General features: G+C 49.4%; 1 protein-coding gene across 1 annotated transcript in view; it reads right to left on the bottom strand.

The window, feature by feature from the left end:
- Positions 1-421: 421 nt before the first annotated feature.
- The window catches only part of AXIN1 (axin 1), a 73,159-nt gene continuing 47,442 nt past the window's right edge, over positions 422-26,138 (bottom strand). The window contains exons 3-9 of the mRNA XM_069870111.1: positions 23,619-23,715; positions 15,698-15,835; positions 10,413-10,966; positions 7,983-8,159; positions 6,992-7,237; positions 1,711-1,878; positions 422-883 (exon numbers count right to left, since the gene is read on the bottom strand). Coding sequence (XP_069726212.1) covers positions 757-883; positions 1,711-1,878; positions 6,992-7,237; positions 7,983-8,159; positions 10,413-10,966; positions 15,698-15,835; positions 23,619-23,715 — 1,507 coding nt within the window. The 3' untranslated portion in view covers positions 422-756. The remainder of the gene's footprint in view (positions 884-1,710; positions 1,879-6,991; positions 7,238-7,982; positions 8,160-10,412; positions 10,967-15,697; positions 15,836-23,618; positions 23,716-26,138) is intronic.

Raw genomic sequence — 26,138 nt, 5'->3', positions numbered from 1 at the left:
AGCACCCAGTCCTGCCTCCGAGCTGGTCCTCATGCTGCAGGAAGCGCCCAGTGCCAAGAGTTGGCACAACACTTCTATCCACTGGGGATTTACTCGGTTGCAAGAAAGCTCAGGAGGAAAAAAAACATCCTACCATGTCCAGCAGCTGAGACTGCCAGGGAGGTGAGAGATGGACTCGATCCAAATGGCTCAACACTCTTCGGAAGGTGGGGTGTGACCACAGCCCCTCCGGAGTGAGGCCTCCCCTTCCACGTCAGCATGGGGAGAGCAGCTCTGCCCTGGTGCCGCTCCGAATCCATCCACACAGGGGACAGGGCAGGGTGCTGAGACAGCGCGGAGCAGATGGAGTCTGAGGGATGGCTGTACACTTTGGGCGAGTTCCGCAGTACCTGCGTGTTTCACATTTACATAAGAGCACTGTCACATTGGAAATAGTTTCCTTTTATTACAATATATCAAAAATATGCAGCTTTAGTAAACAAGGTCATATTACACTTTCTAATGCACTGTACAATGCTACATTACACTTATATTCGGTATGGAGAGGGAGCTCAGGCTCCCACTGGCAGGTTCGTGGGGTGAAACGGCATCCACCGGCAGCCCCGAGCTCGCCAGGTCTGTGCCGGCGCAGGCTGCCTCCTCTGCCCTGGGCTCGCCGGGCGCCCGCAGTAGCAGTGCCAGCATCTGCCCCAGGCCTTCTCCTCCAGTCCCAGAGTCTTTCACAATCCTGTCCTCACGCCTCAGCTGCCCTGGAGCCTAGTCGATCTTTTCCACCTTCCCGATGATCTTCTCTTCAAAGATGGGCAGGATGGTGTCATCCTCCCGCACCTCCTCGAAGACTACACCACAGTCGAACTCGTCACTCACTTTCTTGAAGTAATACCTGAAAAAACCAGAAATATGGGGGCAGGGAGGTTAAAAAAAGTACTGAGTGGTCATGGGGGCACCACGGTCCCCAGACCTCGGTACAGCCCTGTGCTCCTGGTGTATGGGGAGAAGCTCTCCCAGAGCTGGAGGCAACTGGGGCCACACTCCTGCCCTCACCCACTGGGCGAAGAAAGGGTGGTCAGGATCCATGCTAGCGTATCCAGGAGATCCAGCCCTGAATCCAAGCCTCCTCACAGCTCTCCCAAAAGCAGTGACTGAGGCACCTGTGTTCACGGAGTATTTCTAAGGAGGCTTTCCCATGGCACTTCCTACTTGGAAGGGGGAACTTGGAGAGCTACACACCCCATGCCTGGTTGCTCTGGGACTCCACCAGGACCCAATCTCCCTGTCCTCACTGGAGGAATCTTTGGGAGGAGCTGAAACAGCTCTGGAAGTCAGCGAGTTTCCCCACAGCATCACTGAGTGCCAGCTGACAGTGCTCCTCAGCAGCCCAGGATACCACAGGGTCCTGCTGGGCAGCTCAGCAGTTTCTGTTGAAGGTGCAAACCGGGATGCAGGACCTTTCTGCTACAAAACCTAATCTCCCTCTTCCCTGTAACCTGCCTCTTCAACAGCCAAGGTGCCTTGGCTGTGCTGCCACACCCCCAGCACAGCGTGTCATGCAGGAGCCCTCCTGAAAGGCTCCAGGAGCCTCTCCTGACCTTTCTCCATCATGTTCCTTCACCTTGGTGGGAGCAACACTGCTGTGTCCTGGCAGTGGCATCTGCCAGGGGCTGCTGACAGTCTGCTGGCACTGTACTGCACATGGGGAGCAGCCCTTACCTGTAGTTCCCTTTCTTGGTCAGCAGCTCCTTGAACTGTCCCAGCGTCACCACGCGCCCTTTGACGAGGGTGCGGTAAGGGATCGGCTCTCCGCAGAAGTAGTAAGCGACCACAATGTTCTCGCACGGCTGGGATGTGCCGCTGCCTGGTCTCTTCTGGGGCTTCAACCTGCCACGCAAAAATACAAGCAACCTGCTGAGTATCAGCCCATGGTGCTCAGCATCATCACTGGTGCTGGGTGCCTGTCTGCGTACGGGCCGCCCAGGTAAGAGGTGTCAGCTAGATCCCACTAGAGGCAACGGAGATGGGCTGGAGATAAAAGTGATGTGATTCCTGAGCACCCTTTGCTCAAACAACAACATCTCCTGGCGTGCAGCTGCACACCAAGGCTGCTGAAGGAGCGAACAGCATTTGGAAAGGCTGGATGGGGCCAGACCACAGCTACAAGAAGAATGCAGGTTCTATCTCAGCCCCTTCACGCTGAAGAAACCCGTTCCCAGGCTTTCAGAGGGCACGGCCATCCTACAGCACCACCGGCTCGGGGAGTCATGGGTAAGCTCTGAGCAAGGCAGAGCATTCCAGGCAGCCAACCCAGCTCCCCATCAGCACTGATGGTGAGCACTGAGCACACCAGGCTGGAAGCCTGGGGTCGATAGCACAAAGATTGCTCAGACTACTCAGGATTATTGCCACTGCAGCCAAAATAGCTCAGCACGGCTTTCTGCTGACCTACATCTTCAGGGCTGCACAGACAGGACTGCTTCTGCTCCTGTGGCTCCCCTGGGCAGATCTCCCAGGGTAGATGGAGGTTGGAGGGGATAGAGCTCTCCATCCACACAAGGTGGCAAGGCAGCTGCCGTCCCTAAAACCTCAGTGACTTTAAATCTCCCGTGGTTCCCCGACTCTCAGGATGTTGGTCTGGTCAATGCGTCCAGCCCACATGTCAGGTTCTGCTATGTGGTGCCATCACTGGACCAAAAGCATCAGCCAAGTCCTAACCCCATTTGCAGAGGCAGACAAAAGCAGCAATAACAAAAATCAGGGTATTTTGCCCTTCTGTGGAGCCTTTCATCTGCGGTGCCATAAATGCCACGCAAACATCGGGGCAGCCTACACAAACTGGTAGCTTGGCAGGTGTGGGCTAAGCCAAAGGCAGCCTTCCCTTTCAAAGTCACGTAAAACAAATTTGGTAGTTCTAAAAAAGTATTTGAAAAGCATGCTGGATAAAAAAGATGACTTTGTACTTACATGACTGGAAAGTTGCTATAAAAAACAGAATTTGCCAAGCGTATGAGGTAATTGGAGTTTTGGAAATGACTCTGACCCTAACCTTTAAACATTTGCTTGCGGGCAGAGCACCTTTTTAATGGCATGCCCACGTAAACCTCAGCACTGCAAACTGAGACCAGAGACAAGCTTTTCACCTCTTTCTAAAGGTCTAAAGTTCAACTGAACAACTTTCCTGGTTCCTGCTCTGCCCAGGAGACCTTTGGAGAAGATGCAGCATCCTGAGAGGCAAGGGTCTGCTCCTGGTGCCAGCAGAGCTCTCGGGGCCTCTCCCATCCCCATATCAAAGCACAGGATGCCCTTTAGCTAGAAAAACATTAAGGAATTGAGTCATCCCTGGAAAAAAAAATGAAGCATTTAAAGGAAAGAAAAATGGGTCATAAATTCAGGCAAATTCTGTGAACCCTGCGAGCCAGAAGTTAATTGAAGGGGTTTGGAAAACCTCAAGGTCCCTAAGCTTCTCTTAATTCTGCTAGAAACAAGTTGCGACTCAGAGAGAGCTGTTGTGGGCCTAGGGACGTGGGGACACCATTCTCCTTCACCTGGGGAGACAGAGAGGACCCCCCCGGCAGTAGAAGCAAGACGGGGGCAGTGCTGGTGGCTGGGAGCTGCCTTACTCCTCCTGCCACATATTCATCCCTGAAAGGCTGATTCTGAACATGGTAGGCTCCAGTGCTCACCTCTCTAGAGCAGAGATAGGCCTGAAAATGGTGCCTGAAATGATGTCTGAAAGTGGCAGCTTTGCACTGCTTCACAGCGCTGGAGTCGAGAACAGTCCCCATGGCTTTGGATCCCCTGCTTTTGCTAGAAATCAAAGCAGGGGTGGATGGCTGTGGTGCCTCCAGGGTCCTGGGGCTGAATGAGGCTGTGCAGTGGGACTGGCTGGCTGGAAGCAGGATACACACATATGCCGAACCACAGCCACAGATCTCTAGCAGGCTGAAGCAGAGCTGATTAGTAAGGAATCACTGAAAATGTAATTTCCCAAGAGCTCCTCTCAGGACAATGAGACAACATGACTGTCTCCACTTTCGTCATCACCAAGAGGTCTCCTGAGACCACAGCTCACCCACAGGGGCCACCAGCTCACCTCCGAGCCCTGCCTCATTAATGCTCCAGGGGGGCAACCTGGCCCAGAAACACAGCCAGGTCCCACCATCCTGCCCCTTCTGGGCCACTTCCCTTGGCTGCTTTTGTCACAAGCACAAAATGTAATCCAGTAGGAAATTGCAGCACTCAGCTGACTCATCACAGTCCTGATTTCTTAGCCGTGTAACCCAGTGGTGCCACTACAGGAAAACGTAAGTCTGGGTTACAGCCCCAATCCGACCTTGCTGCGATGCACTGGTGAGGTCTCCAGCTCACTCCAACTCAGCCACAGGGCTGGAGAGCCTGCAATGCACCCAGCAGAGGTTACCCTGGGAGGTATCCCACCTCTGCTCTTCTTCCAGGCTTGACCCAACCCAATTAATTCCAAACTGAGCATATGCTAACGTTCCTGCTGCTTGCAAAATCCTGTCCTCGGAAGATCTGGTAGCAGTAATTACTTCATCCAGCAGCAAATATAAGTGAACTGTGACACTGAGCTACAGAAAATGGCTCAAAACCTGGCTGTACATGCAAGAAACCTGATGGTCACTGGGCCACAAGCACTGGGCACACTGGACACGCAGGTTATGCAGTGCCAGACACTTGATCCTTCACTGTCTGCTAGCAGCAGCCATCTCCTATTTATGATTCCCAGTACAGGCACCTCAGGCACCTCAGACACCTCCTTTGTTTCCAGCAGGGCAGTGCTGCGGTGGGAGCGGGGCTGCTGTGCCAGAGCAGCGGGCAGCCCAAGGGGAGCGGCTGGGGAGCCAGGTAACAGCGCTGGCAAGGTCAGCCTGGTTGTACAACATTGGCACGGCGCAGTCTCCTCCTGCAGCCAGCTCAAGCCTGTGCCTCAAGGACAACTCTGGGCTCACCTCCACCTTGCCTGCCCCGCGGCTTCCACAAGGCTGCCGACAAACCTGGACACTGGCTCCGATTTCCCAGAGCTCTCTGAAGTGCCTGACTGAAATAAAAGGTGTTTTCATGTGAGCTCCCTCTCCGCTTCTCCCTGGCCAGCTTTGCCCCCCTCAGAAGAGCTGTGGGGTCTCTTTTGGGGCAGGCTCCTGTGCTCACCATAAGAGGAGCTCTCAAAAAAGCTGCTAGCTCAGGCACGCTTCAGCTGAAGAACCCAATCCTGCCAAAAGCTAGCAGAGAGATTTCAATATCCACAAATCTCTTGCTCCCTGGGGACAGTTGCATCTGTTCTTCCATGCTGCTGAACACAGGAACATGTTACCCTTAGCAAACACTGCTCCCTGGTTTTCCATGCATGGGGCAGGTCAGGAGGATCCCCCTGCATCACCAGGAGGAGATTGGGGCCTCGTGGGAAGGCAGCATATGCAGAGAAGCCCAGCACTGGGACTGCTCAGCCTGTTCTCCCACTGGTCTGCATGGTGTTCACCGTAATGCCATGGGGTACCTACAAAAACTATGCTTATAATACACACATAATTATTATTAGAGTATTAATTACATATGCATAGAGCCCAGGCTGGTGTTTACAAAGTGTGCATCTGCATCCTTCCAGTGCTTAAAGGGGCTCCAGGAAAGCTGGGGAGGGGCTCTTGACCAGGCAGTGCAGGGATGGGATGACTGGAAATGATTTTAAGCTGAAAGAATGGAGATTGAGATGAGATCTGAGGGTGGGGCCTCCCCACCCTCACCTTCCTGTGAGGGTGGGGAGGCCCTGGCCCAGGTTGCCCAGACCAGTGGTGGCTGCCCCATCCCTGGAGGTGTTCAAGGCCAGGCTGGATGGGACTTGGAGCCCCTGATCCACTGGGAGGTGTTCCTGCCCATGGCAGGGGGTGGGATTGGATGGGCTTTAAGGTCCCTTCCAACCCAAAACATTCCACTATGTAGGCATTTTTGGAGAAGGTGCATAAATTTAGTATAACTATAAATGACTCTACTAATAAACACTATCCAATTACACCAACTGCAAGGTAGATCAAATAAACTCGGCTTAACCTGACTCGGGAGAGCCCTGTAATTACCCGGTTTTCCATCAGTGCTCTGACGTAAATACACAGAATTCTGCTACATGGTCACTGCAGGCAAAAATAATTGGAACTTGGCAATTAAAAGAGCTTCTTATTTAAAATTACATTCCCGTTTCTAAGCGTCAGACTGCGAATATTTGAGTTTTCAGGAGACAGCTATAAAGCTATGAAAGGTTTTTAATGGATAAAGTGCTTTTAGCTGTTAACAGTAATTATCTAGCACTTCCAAAACACCTCTGATCCGAGAGCTCCATGTGCCTTGCAAATCATCTTCCCTGAAAGATAACACAGAAGCAGGAGAATGAGATCTGCCACAGGCATTGAGCTGAGTCACAAAAAGATGCGGTGACTTGGAGAGGGCCGTGCAGCGAGGCAGTGCTCCTGCGGCAGGACTACAGGGCAGTGCTCTCCTCCAGCGCCACGAGCAGCCTCTGCTGCACGTCTGCAGGAGATGTAGATAAAGAGCGAACACATATTCTTCCGCACTTAATTCTGCTGCATCCTGCTGAATTCTGGTACCGCACCAACCTCTGAAATCACCATGTGGGTGTGAACAAGCCGAGAGTCAGCGAGTACCGGGGTAGAGCTCACTTGTACCATGCCCCTTCCAGATACGTTACCCCTGCCCAGCTCCTCAGCAGCCCCTTGCGCTCCCTCCCAGAAGCATTTCCAGCCCCTCCAACCACAAACCATCAGCACAAGCCCGCAAGGTGGGTTTTGGCATTTGCATCACCACGTCAGAGGGACTGGGACAGATTTCTCTGACCTCTGGATGTGCCTCCACACAGTTGGTGCTGGGAGCTGGAGATCACAGCAGAGGGCAGTGGACACCTGCCTCGCCTGCCCACCTTCTGAGCAGTCCCAGCTTCCCTCCCATGCAAAACCAAACCCTTTTGTCGTACCTTTGTTTAAAGGGGAGTTTTCCAGTCCTTTTTTCCTCCTCCTCCAACCTCCTACGAGCTTCTTCCAGCTGGGTGAGAGGGTTGGGGGCTGGATTGGGCGGCATGGTAGGATCTTGGATGAAGGGGTGAGAAGGCTGGACAACATTCCGGAGCTGAGCACTGACCCACGGATGCACCGCAACAGGTCGCTCAATGGAGAGGGGTCGGGCCATATCATGGGACAGCTGCTTCTTAGCACCTGAAGAGCTAGACACAACACAAAGGTTCTACATTGACTGCTGAGATGCTTTGCATGGGCATGGAGTCATTCCTAGATGGTCCTCCTGCTCCTACAGTGGGACACGGGCACTACTAGGAAGCTCCTTATAGCTTCCAAGGGAGAGTGGAGCACCATGCACCTTTAGAGAAGATTTCAGGACAGCAAATGTGGAGACATCAGGGGGAGCAATTCAACCCTGACACAAAGCCCACTCTGTTTAAGGACTCTCATTAAGTCTACATTATGTAAAACTAAACCCAGGAGAAGACAGCACCACTCCCCCAGAAGCTGCCTTGCCATGTGCTGCCAGTGTTCCCAGGCTGCTGAGAGCCTCTCCATGAGCCCATTCATTAGACAGGCTGAGAGGTTCAGGTGCAGCAGGTACTACATTTCCATCAGTACCTTGCAGGAGCACCAGGCGTTTATAGAAAGCAAATGCTTAAAGGAACAATGCTGCCTACTGTGTGCTATGTTATCTACCTTGGAATCACAGCAGCAATTTGTGAGATTTCTCTGGGGCCGCAACCTTCTCCCCATAGCCACAAGTCATGCTTCAGAAAAAGCAGCCCCTACAGCCCCTGAGCAATCCTCAGTCTCCAAAGGGTCTAAACCCTTGTGCCTGGTGGATTCTTGTCTTCCCAAGGTCTCCAGAAACGAGGCAGGCTGCTGGACAGCCTTGTGCAGGGGATGCAATACAACAGAGTGAAGACCCTTCCCTTTGCCAGCCCTTACCCATGGGTTGTTTTCTTATGCCTGCTGATCTCCTTCTCTCCTTCTATGATCCACTGAAGGATCTTCTGGTTTCTCTCCACATCTTCAGGAGATCCTGGCATCTCATAGTTGGCACCATCACTTTTCCCTGAATCGGTCTTCTTGATGTTTCTTTTTGAGAGCAGACTTGCTTTCCCACTGCAAGAACAAAGCCTGAGATGTTAGTGCCTTGCCCAAGGCGAACCACTGCAGACCATGGCAGAGGAGGGACACGGACAGCTCCAGAAATATTCAGCCCTTTGGGACCTGGTGCTGCCTGCAGCGCAGACATGGCCCTGGTCACCTTTCACTGCCCCTGGCTCTATCAGAGCTCAAACCAACCATGAGGTGAAGAGCAAGGCTGGCCAGATCTAGGCACAGCAGGATTCTCCATCCAGCTACCTGTGGGGAAAGGGAGCTTCTCTGGCTAAATGAGCCATGGCAATGTGGCAAGATCACCTGTTACACAAAGGGTCATGTTAAACCACTGGCTCTTTGCTCCAGCTTTGCTCAGGTTCATCCCGATGCTGCAATCCATTGGTGCATCTCCATACCAGACCACTGCTCGAAACCTGAGCCCTTCCCATCATCTCCCAGGTTCATTGATACCCCAAATTTCTCATTTCCCATGCTGAGCATGTGTTTCTCACCCTAATCGGAACCAGGGCTTCACAACATAGTGCCACATCCTGGCAAAGGAGGCTGCCTTCCATAGGCTTTTGTGCCCTGGGAAGCACTGTCACCTCAAACACCGCAGCCAGATGGATGCCAGCCACTGACACTGGCTGCAGCAAAAACACCTACAGAAACCCCATCACTCCTTGCCCACATCCACGCCCATGTGCCCAGCTCCCAGGCCATGCAGAATTCACCCGTGCTGGCCCATCATGGTCACAGCTCTAATTTCATGGGACCCCCACTCTCCTAATCACCCACCCACTTTGCTCCATAGGACCTCCCTACTTCTGCTTCTGCGTGCTCACTAACACACATATGAAAAACAAGATTAACACCAGAGGAGTGGTGAAAAATAGGGAAAATAACCTTAACAACACAGGCCTTCAGACAGCTTTGCTCAGTTTCTGGGGAGAAAGAAGGGTTGCTGAAGATCTACAAAGGCAAACTGGCAACTTCTATGCTTCCCCGCCTACGAGGACTAGTGGGTATCAAATGAAATGCTCCACCAGCAGGTTCAGTGCAAACAAAAACTCCCTTTTGCTGCAGGTCGTAGTCATTCTGCAGCCAGAGCTGCTGGGGGTAAGGGGACAACAGCCCAGCGAGGTTCAACGAGGAGCCAGGCAAGCCATGGCAAGGGACTGCTCGCTGCCGAACAAGATTGTCTGGATGCAAACTCTTGTCTTGTAAAGTTCCTAACCTGGGGACTGTCAGGAACTGGGAGTTTTCGCCAAAGGAAGGACAGCTCTGAACATGCCGTCTTATAATCTCCTTGAGTATATGCTGTAGTTAGCACTAGCGAGAAGTCCTGTGAACAGATGGAGCTACGGGGTTGACACAGCACGGCCATGTTGATGATCTGTTGAAGGAACAACCCTTTCCCTATAGGAACAGGGTAGATTTAAGAGCTTTTCTCTCCCTGGAGAGCAGCTTCCTCTGTGCTCTGCCTCCCCGCAAAGCTAGTCCTGCCTGCTCCAGTCCCACTCGCCTGCCTTCACTAAACATCCCACCCCCGGTACGCTGCAAAGCACGGCCCCAAATGCACAGCCCCAGGGAGCCAAGCACAGCTCTGCCCTGTGGCTGTTCCATCACCACCTCTTACCCAGGGCAGCCCTGAGCTCCACTCTCACCTCTGCAGTCATCCAGTAACAGGACTAGCAAAGCTCACAGCGGAGAAGGACTCTCTCCTGGATAGAGGGTCCCCTGTCCCTAAGAATATCCCCTTAGCACAGGCTGTCATGGCAGCAGTGCAGTGTGCATCGCTTTGTTAGGAAGAGAAAGGATCCCTTCTGATGACCGGGTTAGGCCTTACAATAAGGAGGACTTTTTGTCCTCTTTAAGAACAAAGGAGACTGGTTTCTGTTACCCACAGCCCTACACTCAGCAACTCCTGAAGCAAGGACAAGCAGACCAACATCTACCATTTCCAAGCACCTTTGCTGCTTTAAGGAGCAGAACAACTACTTCATAACGAAGGCCACTAACAGTCCTGGTTAGAGGGTGTGGTTCAGCACCAGCCACAGAGGCAAAAAGGGTTGACAGGGCTTATCAGGGGGCTTATCCATTTTAGAAGGGCAAGAACAGCAGGAGGCCCTCAAATCACGACCCAGAAAAGGCTGTCACAAGAAAATATGGCTTGGCCACCCTGTTTCACTTGCATGCTACAGCTCATTTAGGAAAGAGCTTCCTAGAGAAGCCATGGCTCTGGGATTGCTGTTGGCTGCTGCCTTGACTCACCTGTAGCCTAAAGAGTCCATGGGGACAGGTGCCATGCCCAAGTTTTCAGTGTAGTTCCGTGACTTTGTTGCATAGTTATGTGAATCTACATTCCAAGCAAAGCTGTTCTGCACTCGCTGCGTGGCCTCAGCCTCGATCTGCTCTTTTGGTTTCATCACGCTGTGGTGATGGATGTGGTGGTAGATGTGTTTGTGGTGGTATAAGTTAGCTGTATCGAGTTTCATTCCTGATTTTGTTGCGTGCTTGCCATGCCCTGGAGGAATCGTTCCTAGTGTCCCTGACAGCTTTCCTAAGTGGCCGCTTTCCGGGGACCGTGGCTTAGGAGAGTGGCGACCAGGTCCTGGAGACTGGCAGCCTGGTGTTTTCATTACACGCTGTACATGTTCATCAAGGATGCTTTCTGGATTTTCTTCGTGGGCATCTCTCATCTGCATCCCAGCGCAGCCCATCTCAGAGTAACGAGGAGCAAAGTGATGAAAGGCTTGGGCGGAAGGCATCTTGTGGCTAATGACCGAGGGACCAGAAGAGATATCTGCATCCTCACCTTCTTCTTCCTGCGAAAGACAAGAGGACAATCAGAGAACAATCGCAGGGCGGCAGAAGGGGTCTCAACTCACCACAACTCACCACATCGTACCTGCCACTTTCTACGAGCCTTCTGTAAGGCAGCGCTTCAAAGCCCATCAGATAAAGCCCAAAGTTACAGGACATGCAGGAAAAACCTTTGTGAGTCAGGCGAGACCAGGGGGGTTTCTCAGCCAAACAACTATTTCACAAGGCAAAGCCAGCAGCGGGTTTGTAACAGGAGGGAGCAGCTGAAGGTCGGCAACAGCATGAATGGTTTTGAAAATCAAACACTGATTTCTCCCAGGCCTGCTAAGGCTGGAATGAAACACTTCACGCAGATAAAGAAACGGGTTGGAAGTAACTGCTTGTTCTTGTAGTTCACAACTGTCTAGGACACGCTGTTAGCAACTCTGAAGTCCTTGCCAGGAAGAATAAAACTCCTCCATGCTGACAGCCACAGTTTTGATGCTGACAAACTGTTTTACGCTCCAACATAAACTCAGATATTTATGAAGTTTCTTTATTGGAAGTCAGGATTCCTATTTTTTTTAATTACATAAGCAGGATTCCAGTGAGTCCTTTAATCCTGCTCTCTTTTCCTCCTCTGGCACAATAAAGAAAGCAGTCGCAGCACAGGGTATCTCTGCCCTGCCAGATAAAGGCATCTGCTAGACAACACTGTCTCCCATCAGCTTTGCCTGTCAGATGTCATCATCCGTCACTTGCTAACCAGCTTCAAAGTCTCAGCTGCCAACCACACAGCAAGAAAGCAAATAACAGGCTTCCTCCCAGTGTCACACCTGGGGGTTCAAACCTGACAAAGGGACAACACCAGGCTTTGAAAGTGTCAAAGGCATGGGCGCTGTGAGCCTGGGGGTGGGATATAATGCCCATGTCTGGAGGGGACACACCGCTTTCTAACAAACCGCTTTGAAGAACTTCAGAGGCATCTTTCATCTACAGTCACAGCTCTGCAGCCCGCCAGCCACCGTCCCTGGGCACCTAGCTCAGCGACAAGAAAAGATGAAGCATGTGCTGACTAAATGCCTACCAGTGGGGCAAGCATTTCTTAGCAGTTTATAACCCAATGAGGTGCTCAACACTTGGGAGACTTTAAGGCTTGTACCTACTTTTTAGAAAACTCTTAGGTTTAAACATCATGCGATGTGGAGGGCAAGACCTGACCCTGCGCAGATCCCTGATGAACGGTAGCGTGTGCCTTCTGCTCAGAGCCCAGAGCTCCAGCAGTGCTGTCACGCTGAAGCAGGGTGGCATTAGCATGACAACCAGGGTGGTCCGGCCAAACGGGTGGATTTGGGAAATCCTCTGGCTGCCGGGAACTTCATTTTGCCAATAACCGGGACCTGGTACTTTGCTTTGCTCCGAGACTGAGATCAGGGTGGACTAAGAGAAGGAGAGAGATGCACTGGCGCACTCTCACTTTGCCTTGGCTCCGCTCGTCTGTGTCACTGAGCAGATCTGGTCACAAAGCAGGTCCTCCAGCAGAAGCAAGGTTGCTGGGGTTAGTGGTGTGTAGGCAAGCCCTGGGGCAGCTTGTTTCCCTCTAGCACTGCTCTCATCCTCGCAAGGAGTAGGAAAGCCCCAACAGTGAGAAAACAGCAGTTAACAAAGGAATTGGGGTGCCTGTCCCAAACTGCTCCCATTCCTTCAGCAGGGCAGAGGCCAAAGGTTTGAGTCAAGGCTGCAGACACCAATTCTTCTAAATCTTTTCACTGTGCTTAGTCTGCAGTGGAAAAAACAACACAGGGCATGAGGTCAGGGCAGCCCAAACTGGGACTGTAAGACAGGATTTGGATATGGCAGAGCCAAGGCTTGGCATTACAAGGTGCTCCTGCCTGAACTCCCTGAAGGCAGCACATGCCTGGCAGCGCAGCAGCAGCTTTCCCTCCCATCCAAACCTGGCCCAGGCAGAAGAAAGGGAAGACAAGACAACAAGAAAACCAAGGAAGCACAGGCAAGAGGCAAGAACTACTGTGTTTTACACCAAATAAACCTGCAGGCCTGGGGAGCAGCCTCATGCACAGGCTTAAGCTTTCCCAGACACAGGGATGGAATGGGCTTCGAAGCTGTGTTCCCGCATCCGGGGTGCGCAGTCTCCAGCCGGGTGGGGAAGCCCTGGGTGCCATAACCACTAGATGGTGCTTTGTTGACATAAGATTGTCAGAAGCCTCTTCCATCCGCTCCCAAAGGCAGCAGCAGTTTGAGAGATGCAGGCTTCAACTTTGCTGACTGGCTGCTGAGCTATTTTCGCTCACCAGCAAGGTCGGGGGTGCCCTTCCCTTTGAATTAGGAGGCTGAGATCTGCACTGATGAGCCTCGGTCAAGCGACACCTTGCTGCAAACCTCCTGCTCTGCCTCTTCCCAGTCCCACCCACCAGGCTGCTGCTGGTTGGGAGGGTAAAAGAGCTCACCTAACCATGAGTGCGTTTTTGATCACCATGCAAAACATCTTCCTCTCTAGTTAGGCAACGTTTTATATTCAAATAGCGAGAATCTCAGCACTGGCTTTGCTTCTCCTGGCTTATTTTTAATTCGCTCGCTTCAGACAAAGACAGAGTGATCTGTATGTTACAATGCTGATCTGTATGGTACAACACGGCAGCTTCCATGCACGGACAAGAGTCTTAGGTGGCTCAAAAAGGAATAAGGGAATGGGCATATCCTCTAATCCTCCCCTGTGATGCTCAGAATAAGTAATGAATTCAGAGCTCATTCTTTTCAAAAACCAGAAATCTTACAGTCTTTTCAGTAAAACATGTTTGGCTCTAAATCAGATGCCTCTTCTCGACATTACTGCATGATGTGGCTTTGAAAGGGAACCCACAGGCAGCTCTGTATGGGGGAGAAATACTCTTTTTTCCTAGCTTTTGTAAAATATCTCCAGCTTCTCTGCTAAGCTGATAACTGCCTAGTGTGACCAGTGCTCACAGTTTTGCCAGTGCCAGTGTGCGGTGAGCCATGCAGACCCAGTGAGAGGTTACCCCAGTGTTCAGGTCATAGAGAAAAAAACCCCAGTGATCTATCAGGATTCAAGCTCTCCTCTTGCTGATACCAGCAGCTCCCGCACTTTAAATGCTGACCTAAAAAAGCTACAATTGCTTACTCTGAGTTTTTCCTGAATGGCTGATGCCAGGCGCCAGCCAGTCAATGAAATACATTCTGGAGACAGTAAAGAAGTTTAATATATAGCATTAGTGGGAGTCCTGGGCTTAAAAATAGATTAAGTCACACAAAAATGTGTTTAAATAGACTTAAATTTATTCTCTGGCACACAGGTATTTGCTGATTTTATGGTATTGCTACTGGCAGCTTCTTCAAGGAGGCAGAGGGCAGACAAGGAAGAGGAGGAGGAGGAGGAAGAGTGCTCTAGGACTGTGTTAGCAAAAAATGCTGCTATAGTTCTACTGGCTTTGTCTAGGAAGCAACAGGTACTGAGGAGGAAAATGGATCACTTCCAGCAGAACAGGGGTCAAATCACAAAACAGCACCTTACTGGCCTTTTCTAGGTCAATGTTGGACACAGTGATGTGGGAAGATCCCTCTGCCTTCCTTGCTTCTCCACATTTAAAATATGGGTGTGATTTAAAGGAAATGCTAGAACCTACAGATCTTTAAAAATGAACATTTAAAAATATCTATGAATGTTTAAAAATACTCTAACACTGAAGGGTTTGCCCTGGAGCCCCAGAGGCTCAGCTCCTCTGAAAGCACAGAACCCTCACTTCAGGGCTACAGGAGCTATTATCTGCAGACACCGACAATTTCTTCCCACAAGGCTGTACTTACACAGCCACACGTGATGTTCAGTAACACTCTGATGTCCCCTGAAAGCTCTCCTGTATCTCCAGCACAAGATATACATGTACCCATGAAACGGAGTATCTCAAAAGAGATGATACAGTGGGAATACTGCTAAAGAGGGTGTCTCACGCAGGTAATACCAGACAACAAATATCTCATTCTCTCCCTTTTGGAGCCTGTGGTGGAGCTAAAAGCCTTGCACGCTTCCCTTGATTCATCTACCAAGTCCTCGAACTCTGAAGGGCCCCAGCAGGACGAGGGCTCACAGCTTGCAGTGCCATGGGCTGGCTTTCCCCAGCCACCCATGTCGAGTCAGCGCACTTCTCTGCCCAGGAGAGGATGTTTGCTACACCTGAGCAGTTCCAAATTTTCTAGGGATATGCTAGGCACTGATGGGCAGAACCCTTTTTTGTTTTGATAAGAATGGCTTGATATAACACACAAACACCACACAAACACCTCCAAGTGTAACATCACCTGCCATGTGGTGATCAGTTTTGGGGGAAATAGGGATCACACAAAACCTCAAAGGGGAAGGTGAAGCCCTGTTACAATCCTCACACAGAAGGGAATGCTCACAAAGTCTGCGATGGCCAGAGAACATGATGCAAAGCCCCTGTCTCATGATAGAAGCAGGCACTGCTGTGCCATAGCTGTTATCTTAGAGAAGGGAGGGAGTGATGGAGCTCAGAGAGCCCTGCATGGACACAGGAACAGCACTGTGGAAGCTCCTGAGGCAATGGGAACCCCCAGGAGCTCCTGTGCAAGCAATGAACGTGGCTGCTGGAGCAAGGAAGCAGTCACCCATGCTGTTTCCACAGCAGCTGAAAGTTCCTGTGGTGCAGAGTATGCAGACAGACTCCCAGGCTGGTAGGAAAGGCAAGGAGGTCACTGACCGCTCGAACGCGTTTAAGGCGCTCCTCTAGTTTCTCCTCTGCTTCACGTTCCTTTTGTACTTCCTCCAAACGATTGATCAGTTCTGCAGCAAACTTCTCTGGTTCAACGTGGATATCCTTTGGCATTCGATATGTACGCTGGGGGAAAAAACACACCAGGGGTTAGTGAGAGACGTATGAAAATCAAACATTTATTTTGGAGGCTTTGATAACTGGAAATGCCAGTTGTTCTGGTGGGGAACTGAGGGAGGGCAGGCTGGCAGATACAGAGGTGCAGCCTAGGACCGGCAGGCTGAAAGCTGAGCCACTACCACGAGCTCCCTGGCTGGCACCAGCTTGGCACACCACACAAGGGAAAGGTTTTCTGGAGCCACAGTTCCACCAGCTCTCTTGGCACCAAGCTCTGCTTTGGGATGATGTGCTTGGTTTCCTCCCAATGTACACATGGTCAACAGGAATATCCAGGTCTCAAAGGATGTACAGACAAACCTCAAAAGTCACGCAGAGATGTTTTTGCTTTGATAGAGAGGAGGATTCTTACACACGCTTACTCAGCTTACCCCAGGTAGGTCAGCACATGATGGTCAATTTGCCAATCTAGCCCATAACCATAGAAAGGAGAGAAAATCCTGTCACCTCCAGAAACTTCCCTCCATCTTCTGCTGTGACCCAGCCCACCCACAAAAGGTCCTGGCTCTCACAAAACATCCTCTCTTAATAGAGGACCTGCAGGATTGCATCTTGGCTCTTCAGAGCTGCGCAACAATCTCCTGCTTGCTTTATCAATACAGCAACCTTACAAGTGCAGAGACACCACTTTCCTGCCTGATCCGGGTGAACAAATGAATATTTATGGGAGTTCAAGGGCATTCGTGGTACTTGATGCTGTTACCTTGTCCCTAGATTCCTGAGCTGTGGGCTAAGAAGTTTGTGTAGTGAAGTATGAAGCTAACAGCTGCTGTGTTGTCCCCTTCATTTTATCCCCTCTGCATTATTTCGTTAAAATAGTGGAACAAATAAAATGACACAGCAGAGATAAAAAATTAATTTGGAGGAAAAAATATGGAAAATTCAACAGTATAAAAACCTACATTCAAATATTTCAATGCCAACATGAGAGAAATACCCACTCTATAGGCCCAGAGATAAAACTGAATGTGAAGACACAAGATAATTCACTGCAAAAGAACAAATGCAACATCAGAAGCAGACACTGAGCCTGACATCTTTAAAGGAGGATTAGATATCACCCGAATTTACCTCAGACCAGCCAAAAGATCACTGTAAAAGACTAGAATAATGCTTTGCCTCAAAACCTGACAAAAGCATGCAAATCCTATTGGTTTTCTCTCTCCGCCAGCTGCCGAGCGGAAGGCAAGGAAACTAAAATAGAGGCAGTAAGTATCCTACTGATGGCACTGAGAAGCTGAAGACAACTTCTATGACACTGAAGTTGAGTCGCAGAGGATGCAGTTAGAGCACTGCTTGTTTTGTTCACCAAGAACAAGATCCAACCAACGCTGCTGGCAAATCTGAGTTCCAGTGCTCACTGCTGTCACTTTCTTTGCCACACTGGATGGTGCTGGGCTGCAACACCCCCAGGGACGCCTGCAGACATGATGTGGCTTTACAAGATAAAGGACTGTCTGCTCTAGCACTCGCTTTGTGACAGGCAGAGGGGCTGACAGCTCCACCTGATGCTGATCCAGGCAGGGCTGACTCATCCGAGCCAGGAACAGCCCGAAGAACCATCCACTTCATCCAGGGATGCAGCTTCTAGAGAAGGCATAAACACATGTGACCTACCAGGTGGCTTCCATCCTGGGATGACAAACTGTTTGCTGCCACCAGGACCTCTAGCTCTGAAATCAATGGCCTGGATTACAAAGAAACATGGCAGAAAAATGTATTTGTTGTTTTCACAATGATAAATGATGTTTAGTCTTGAAATATTGGCACTAAGGGCCAAACCAGCATGTTTCATTCTAGCACCTGGACCTTGAGTAGTCTAGAAATGGGCCCCAGTCATGCTCCATCATGGGAAAAGATGGGGAAGAGCAGGTCCTTGCTACTCCCTGAGGAGCTTTCAGGATGCAGGTGATGTTTCCCCATTCCCCCCTTAGCACTTCTGGCTAAGGGAGCCTGCTTGCCTCAGAAACTCCAAACCCATGGCCAGGACCTCATGAGGCAGCACCAGCGATTCCCAAGGAGGGAAATCTCTCTTGTGCCTGACAAGTCACAACCTGCTGGGTGATGTGTTCTCTCCCTCTCCTGCCACCTCAGACATGCCAGCTCTCCCTGCGGTTGTTTATACGAGAGCAGCACCAAGCCCTGCTCCGTTAGAAACTTAATGAGCCTAACGAAAGCCAGCCTGGCGCTCAGCAGTCACAGTCCCGGGTTTCCCCATTGCAGTTACTGCAGCAGCTTCCACAGAAAAGCAGAACTGGGAAGGCATTTCCCTTTATTTTCATACCCTTTGATGCAATGCTGCATCCCAAAGCACAGTTCAGAGCACCCAGCAGCAGCGACAAAGGTAGAAGTTTGCTAACCTGCATGTTCAAGTCCTGCTACAATAAGGTGGTTCCCTCCCTAGCCCAGCAGTGCTTTAGGACCACAGCTCCATCCCTCCTGAGGATCTCAAGACATTCAGAACCACTGCTCTATTCAGGGAACCTGAGGTAAAGACAATTCTAGTCTTTTACATCTAATATTTCAGCATGTTTGCCCAGTTTCTCCAAGTTTGGAGGTGACTGAAGCTCAACTACAGAAATGAAAATAATTGAACCCAAGAATCTTTAGGATGAACTCGTTTTCCTCTCGCTGATAAACCACTGCATCTAGAAAAGCCACTGCCCCATCCTTGGCGCATTCCACTCAGCACACCAGCGTGCAGAGGTCCTCAGCAAGCTGTTTGAGGGTGAAGTCATCTTTGTAAGGGTCTTCTTGACTGTCAAAGTTCAATGCAACTGAAATAAACCTCACTTCACCCCACGGGTACCGGATTATGTGCCTTACGTTGTGTTGGTGGGTGCCTGTAATGGTGACTCACAGAAAGCTGGCAAGCAGAAGGATGCTTTGAGCATCAACCATGGGTCTGACTTCATCCCTACCTCGAAGGATGAGCCACACAGACTTCCCCTAAACTAACAGTATGGCAGAATAATGAATGCAAATTCCCTGAGCTGCAACAACAGAAATAGCTGCAGAGGGGGTCTCTGCCCCCCTGGACAGCAAACAGGGACTGAACTGACCTGGTTCAGAAGGCTTAAGACAACAAACTGTTGGAAACTTGTTGCAAATGATGGGCCCAACTTTGGAAGGGAGACATGCTCTATCCAAGACCAGCCAGGCCTGTGCCCAGAGGAGAATCCTTCAGCACATCAGGATTTTGAACCTGCCCTGGCTTCCTGTGAGCACACAGAGCTCTGCCAAGGGTGTCATAAATAAACTTTTTATAGTTCTGAAACCAAATGAAGGGTGCAGCACTCTCTGAGAGCTGGCTGGTTTTGGAGGATGCAGCCCTCCAGTCTGGACCAGAATGAGATCTCTGGCCACTATGGTTCAGAACAGTCAGAAAGGAAATGCTTCATTTTAAAGAATTGTTTTATCTATAGTTGTTTTATCAAATGGTTTTTTTTAATTATCTACTTTTATTTAATGCCACTAGTGCAGACAAGTCTGTCCAGAACCAAACCATGTAGCGTTTAGGAGGCTGCAGAAAAGAATGGATGGGAGGTTGAATGCCAGGTGGGCTGGGAAGAAAGAAATTGCTTGAACTGGTCTGGATGGAGCAATCTTACCTAGTGACAGCTGCGAGGAAGGATTTCTTGGAGTACCTATCACCAGAACACTGTCCTCTGTCCTTGATATACAAAGTGGCTGAAGCTCTGCTACCTTTGGGAAGATGGAGTCTACTAGAACATGAGATACACAAGCTCTCCTGTAGTTCCATTTAGCACCTGCTATCATGTTTTCTCCTTTTCTTGGAGCCAATAGAGTGGGAATTGCATGGATTTTGCTCCATGAGGCAGATGGAGTTTTGATGGATTCCTCCTTCCCTGAGAAACTGAGGTTTGAGGACCATGTTGCACATCAGACACATCAGCATCCAAAAATACGTGGTTTTACTACGATCTCTACCTGAAAAGGCTGCAAGGGAAGAATCTCACTGTGGCTTGTGTGTTCCCCTTGGGAAGAATAAACCTCAGTTGCTCTGAGATGAAACAGTAAGTTTTCCAATGTCACCACTAGGTAGAGGTCTCTAACCAGTGCCAGGGATCCAAGTCTTGGGCTGAACCACTTCTGACAGAGCCAAAGAATCCTGTGTTGGTAAATCTCCCTCTTCTATAGGAGGTTTGATGCCTCCATGATGCTTGAGTAGCTGACGTTAGCTCAAAAGTCAGTCTTGGAGATAAAATGGGCTAGAGAACCCAAAAGAAAAACACTTTTGCATGTCCATGTTTTTCAGATTAATAAAGCTGTGACATGTTTTTAACGGAAAAATGGTGTTTCCATACCAGAAACACTTGTGGCAGAGCTCACAGATAGCTGGATTTCAGCATCCGCTCTAGCAGCATTCAGGGATTAGCGAGGAGTCCCGCTGCTGCAAGGCGTTTGAGGAAAAAGGCATAAAATGGCTGATGGGAATTCTGAGCAGGTTCCCAGCTCGCAGGAGCAGAAAGCTCATTTAGCTGGAGTTATCTAGGCAGCACAAGCCCAGGGCTCCTCCTCATTTTTACAGCATTGCAGAGTGGTCACCCAAGACCTTCTGTTCCACCCAAGAGCCCTATGGAAGCCACCTCTGCACAGAGGACATCCTTCTGGGAAAACTCAGCCATCACCCTGACTTGCTTTGCTGCTCCTTCTTTCTTTTTTTCCCTTCTCATGTGGGAATAATGTAAAGAGCAGCAGCTTCTTTGACTGTGGGGCAGGATAGGAGAGCTCCTACCCAATGATCAAGCTACAGCAAGAACATCACAAAATGGCTTCTTTATGTGGTTAAACAAACAAACAAACAAAGGAATCCCAAGTCTTAATGCTTGAGGTTGGATTTTTTTTAATTTCTTGGGAGAAAGAGAATTTCCCATCCTCTCCTGGGAACAGATGAATGCCAGAGATGGGGTAAATCTAGTGCAATTGCACAGGCACAGCCCCGCATGCTCTGGGCTTTCATCCTTCCTTTGGGAACTTGCTTGCTCCTTCCTTCCTTGGTGATCCAAGACTCTGTTCAAATCCAAAAAAGAGACGGCAAACCGCATGAAAAGCACCACTCACCAACCGTGTAATCGGTTCCTGCCAGAGGCACAAACCGGAGGTCTCGTTGCTTGCTAGTGACCACCACCAACTGCATTCCTGGGCAGAGTGCCAGTTCACAGAACTCAACTGCGCTAGACCTGGTGAGTTTTTAAGTGTGGAATACACGGAACCTGCACACACCAGCATCTCCTGCTGCAGAGCAGGGCATCCTACACAACCAGCACACACCTTCATTATCTGGAGGCAGCGTGACTGTTGAAACTAGCGGGCAGTCTCCTACAAACACATAATCACTGCAGTTTATATAGCTTCGGATCTAAGTAAAAGCGCTGCTATTAAAAACAATAGAAGTTCTTTCAGAGTGTAATAGCCCCCAAACTCATTTGTAAGGGAACAGTAAGGTCTCTAAAGGACTTCTGAAATGACTTTTCGGAAGTAGGAGGTCCTCTGCTATCACTAGGAAAACATGCCACGCATTCTGCACGCACTATCAGCATGGACTCTGGCTACACTGGGTAGATATGAAGTCCATAGAGACCTTCACTCGAAGGTTGCAATTTAGTTATTGCTACACGTTTCAAAGCACGCTAACCACCAGGTCCAGGCGGCTGGCAGAGGCAACTCGAGCTATGGGCTGCAAGATAGCCCAACCACCGGCCCTGGAAAGCAACTCTTGAGAAAACATTTGCATAGGTCCTTGCTAATTGGGGAAGTTTAATTCAATAAGCATGCAGTTAGAAGTGATTTTTAAAAGACTAACTTTATAACATTTCACACCGGTGTTGTCAAAACATATTGTCTAATTACCTCTCCTTTCTTGGCTGATTGATAAGCAAGGGCAGAGCAGCGCCTCTCTGAAGTCAGTGCCAATTCCGTGTCAGTAATTGGCTGCCAGGAGGTGCCAGAGTGTCTGAACTAAACTTTTATTCCCTGGAGAAAGACTAGAACTAACTTGACTCCTCAGTCCTCAGCTCCCATATAAATATGCGTCAGGATGCCTTTTTCCCTAGGACTCACAATTACAGCGCAGAATGTAATGGGAACAGTGGCTGTTTCACAGAAAAATCCTTGTGAAGCGTCTGTGTGTAGTTTAGGAGGAATATGTAATTCTAAAAGACCGTGTAGATAAGTAGGATAATATAAAAATTTATAAGCAGCAGGTGGCCAATTTAAAACTTGTTTTTTCCCCCCCTTTTTTAACTGGTTTCCAAAAAGGTCGATAAAATTTAATGCTAAGTAAAACTAATTAGCCTGCAAGGAACTGCTGCTGGAATGACACTTATTCAGTTCCACAAAAGAAATGTTTGGCAGATGGAAGTTCGTTAAAGCAGAGCTCACTATACATATTTAATGCTCCAGACTCTGAGTTTATAACCTGCAGCTCATCGAGGCATTGCCACTGCACACCACCAACAGAAAGCCACTATTATTTTTATCCAAAAGGTAAAGCCACTGACAAGCTTTGAAGTTGGAGAATATTCACTCGGTAGTTCCCACTGTTGAGGAACAGCAACAACAACAACAAAAAAATAAAGGCCAAGCTTTCAAACTTCAACTCTTAACAAAGCCATGCTTACAGTAAAAACGGCATCAAGTGACATAAAAAGGCACCCAGCCAGCCTTTTCAACAGCGACCACACTGTGAAAGCAACAGTGTGAAAAGAGAGGTGACTGAGCAAGGATGGCTAGCGAGCGTCCGCAGCCAGGGCTTTTATTGTCAACCCAGTGATCAAAGCGCAGGAGACCCTCTTAAATCTAAGGAAAATAATCTAATTTAAAAGGCAAAACAAAGAGTGGTGGTTTGTTGGGTCCTTTTTTTTTTTTTTTAAATCAGATTAAAACAAGGGTGTATTTCTGCTGGTATTGTGCTGCTTTGTGCAGGCAAGATGAGAACAGCTGCATCAAGTTTGAAGGCACTTCTGGAAAACACAGATGGAAGGTCTTTTTTCTCTCCCTATTTGATCTGCACTGGAGTCCAGCTGTCCAAAGAGGAAAGAAGCACCTTTATTCACTGCTAGATATTAAATGTCACCTGTAACTTCTCACAGAAAGAAAATAATAATAAGAGGAGCCGCAGATGGTGCTGCAGAGCCCTAGGAGGTACGCTCACCTTCTGAAAGCTGTTGGCTTACCTGAAGCAACCGGGGAGACAGTATCAGACAAATGAAACACTTAACGCCTGCACCTTCTTTGCTCTTCTTCCTCGTACTCCTAGGCGGGCTTCGCCAAACCCTCAAGAACAGGTTACAGCTCCCTTTGGCTGCCCAGTGCAGAAATACCACTCAGGACAGTTGCATTTTTCCCCAGCTAACCTTGGCTGAGAGCTACACGAGCCTCCATATCCAATGGCCTCCTACTCCTCCAGCTCACCTGAGGGCACAGAACCTGCTTGCAGATAGATGCCAGCCAGTGCTTCTCTTCTTGTCCAAGAGAAACAATCGGCTACTGACTGAACAGTTAACAAAAATTACACTTTTTGGACAGCCCTGGATGATGAGTTTGGCAGAAGTCATCCTTTCTTAGCATTGTGGATTTCTGTCTTAAAACATCCCCAACTGAATACAGCACTAAGGGGGGTTTAACTGGAGCAAGCAGAGCAACTGCACACTAGAGATCTCACATATTTTGCATATTTACCTCCGGGGAAGGAGATAGTGCTACTTACAGGAATGTGAGGTAGTGGCACACGTCCATTTGCTTTGGCACTTTCTTGCATCTCTCTGCGATGCTGCTTGCGGAGTCTGTACGGTGGGATCCCATCTCTGCCGAGATAAAACAACAACATGCTCTGCTTTAGTGACTTCCTCTGACACATGACGCTCAGTTAAGCCTTATTGCTGCTGAGTGGCAGGTAGAAAACCCCTTTACATGTGAGAAAGGCTTTGCATGCCCAGGGTGAGCACAGCAGAAGAGGAGCCCATGTGAAGAACAATGCTCGCCCACGTCTCCACACAAGCAATGCTGGAGTATCGGATGCCAGGGGACTTACACGGCACCCGCTGGGAGCAGAGCGAGGGCAGGGAGAAGGACTTGGATCACATCCCGGTACCTTTTGTAGTTGGTTGTTTTCTAGAAAAGAGCCTGTAATGTACACAGTAAACCACAGGGCAGGCTAGGAGTGGGAGCTCAGTCAGCATTTACACCAAGGGGAACTCAGACAAGGAACAAATGGCTTATCAAAGTGGAGGGGAAGGCTCTGCTGCTCTTAAGACAATCTTCTAGCTGAGTCTGAAATTATGGGCTGATACTTGAGTTATTGCACAGAAGAACCTTCTCTTGCCCCAGAGGAAGATGGTCAAGGTTAGAGAGGGATGCCATGAGCACGCAGGTGAAGCAGCTCTGCTGAGGTTTGTGGCTCTGCTGGAAAAACTGGTGATTTGAGGTCTCTGCAGAGGAAGGGGACAGTGGTGCCAATGATCCTTGATACTGACAGCCTGGGAGGTGGGTTCGTGGCTCTGCTGTGAGCTTGGGGATGGTGCAGACCTGCTCAGCTGAGCTGCACAGAACTTGTCTGCAAAGACGGGGGCCTGGGGCACATGGGTCCCAGCAATGAGAGGTCACAGCCACCGGGCTTTGCTGAGCACTGTCAGTCATCGCTGGCTGACTAGAACTTCACGCAAAGAAATGAAGGAACTGCAGTTTTGTTCTCTCCACTGTGACCACTCTGCTTACACCCTAGGATGAGAAGAAGAAGTGAGGTGGAGCTCAGGTACGAGGTCCTGGAGACATCAGGTTATTTTGAAGAAAAAACAGTGAAAACAGACCCAAATCCCAGCCTGGGAAGGCCGTGCAATGTCACAGAAAAGCATGGAAATGAATGAGGGCTTTGGATTTGTTGCAAGTACCAAACAACTTCCACGCACAGGCGCTGCCCCACTCCAAGCAGCGCAAACCAGCCAGTCGCAGCACATCTCACAGAGACAAGATGTTTGCAGAGGCCAAATGTACTTAGCACCTACCCCCTCCCCAAGTGCCGAGCGCAGCTGCTTCTCCAGAACACAAGCCAAACAGTTTAACCAGAGGATTTTTGAAGTCGAGATGCCATTTGGCAAGGGAAGCGCGATTTACTGGCGTGTTTTCCTGCAAACCTGCTGAGTTACAAGTACCAGCCTGTGCAAGGATGGTCACCATCAGCTCTCCATGCCTGCTGCTCCGCTGGCTCCCTGGAAATGTAGGCGCAGGCAGAATCGCCACCAAATTACATCAGACAAATGCAATTTCATGCAGTAACCCAGGCATTCAAAATTAAACACCATTAAAATGAAATAAAACCCGTGATTAATGACAAGTGCTTTTCAGTAGGAAGACAAATGAGAGAACAGAAAATTAGCCAGGCTAATTACAGCTCTGGCTAGTGGCTGCAGGTAACGCGGGAGGAGGACAAGTGTGTCTGGGAGCATCACGCCGGCAGTGACACCTTGCAGGAGCAGAGCAACTTCCCCAAGCTCACTATACGATAGCTTTCATTAGGTCACTTTGTTTTCCTTAATGATGAACCTCCACTTGAAAAACAACCTAAGAATCACAACGGTTAAAGAGTTTTATTGCATCACAATGTTGCATTTTCCAGACCGGATGGACGCGAAACAAGTATCAATTTTTAGAGAAGAAAAATGTAAACCTGAGGGATTATTTTAGCCATCACTGGTTGGCATCAATAGACAACATTTCAGCTTAACCGCTGCACAAAACCTGGGTGCCAGAACACAACTCGCACGCTAAAGCTGCATGGCCATTCACGGGGAAAGTGGCATTATATTAGAAGGTGCAATTTTTCTTTCTTTCTCTCTTTTTTTTTTTTTCTGTTAATTCTCCCCAGCAGCAGTCCCAGCGGAAAGAGCGACTTTTGTTCCCAGCACAGTAGCGAAAGGCTGATAATGGCCTCTAATCTATCCGGCTTCAAACACATGTTCAACCCCGCTGTGCTGCCTTTGATGTCATTTTAACTAGATTCCCCAATGCCACCTCTGAACTTGGAACATTCCTTCGTTCAATGTACTGTGCCAACTCAACCAGAGGAAGCAAATTCAAAGATAAGCACTTTAATTTTATCCCAACAAAACCTTATTCAATAGATGGGGGGAAAGCAAGGAAAACCAATACCGTACTTTTGTTTTCCTTTTGTCAGGTACCTTGCTTTGAGATATTTTCAGTAGATAAAGAAATAATACATATATATATAAAA

Source organism: Phaenicophaeus curvirostris, chromosome 16, assembly GCF_032191515.1.
Source record: "Phaenicophaeus curvirostris isolate KB17595 chromosome 16, BPBGC_Pcur_1.0, whole genome shotgun sequence".
Classification (NCBI taxonomy): domain Eukaryota; kingdom Metazoa; phylum Chordata; class Aves; order Cuculiformes; family Cuculidae; genus Phaenicophaeus; species Phaenicophaeus curvirostris.
The sequence above is the reverse complement of the archived record's forward strand: the minus strand, read 5'-3'. Positions and strand labels throughout refer to the sequence as shown.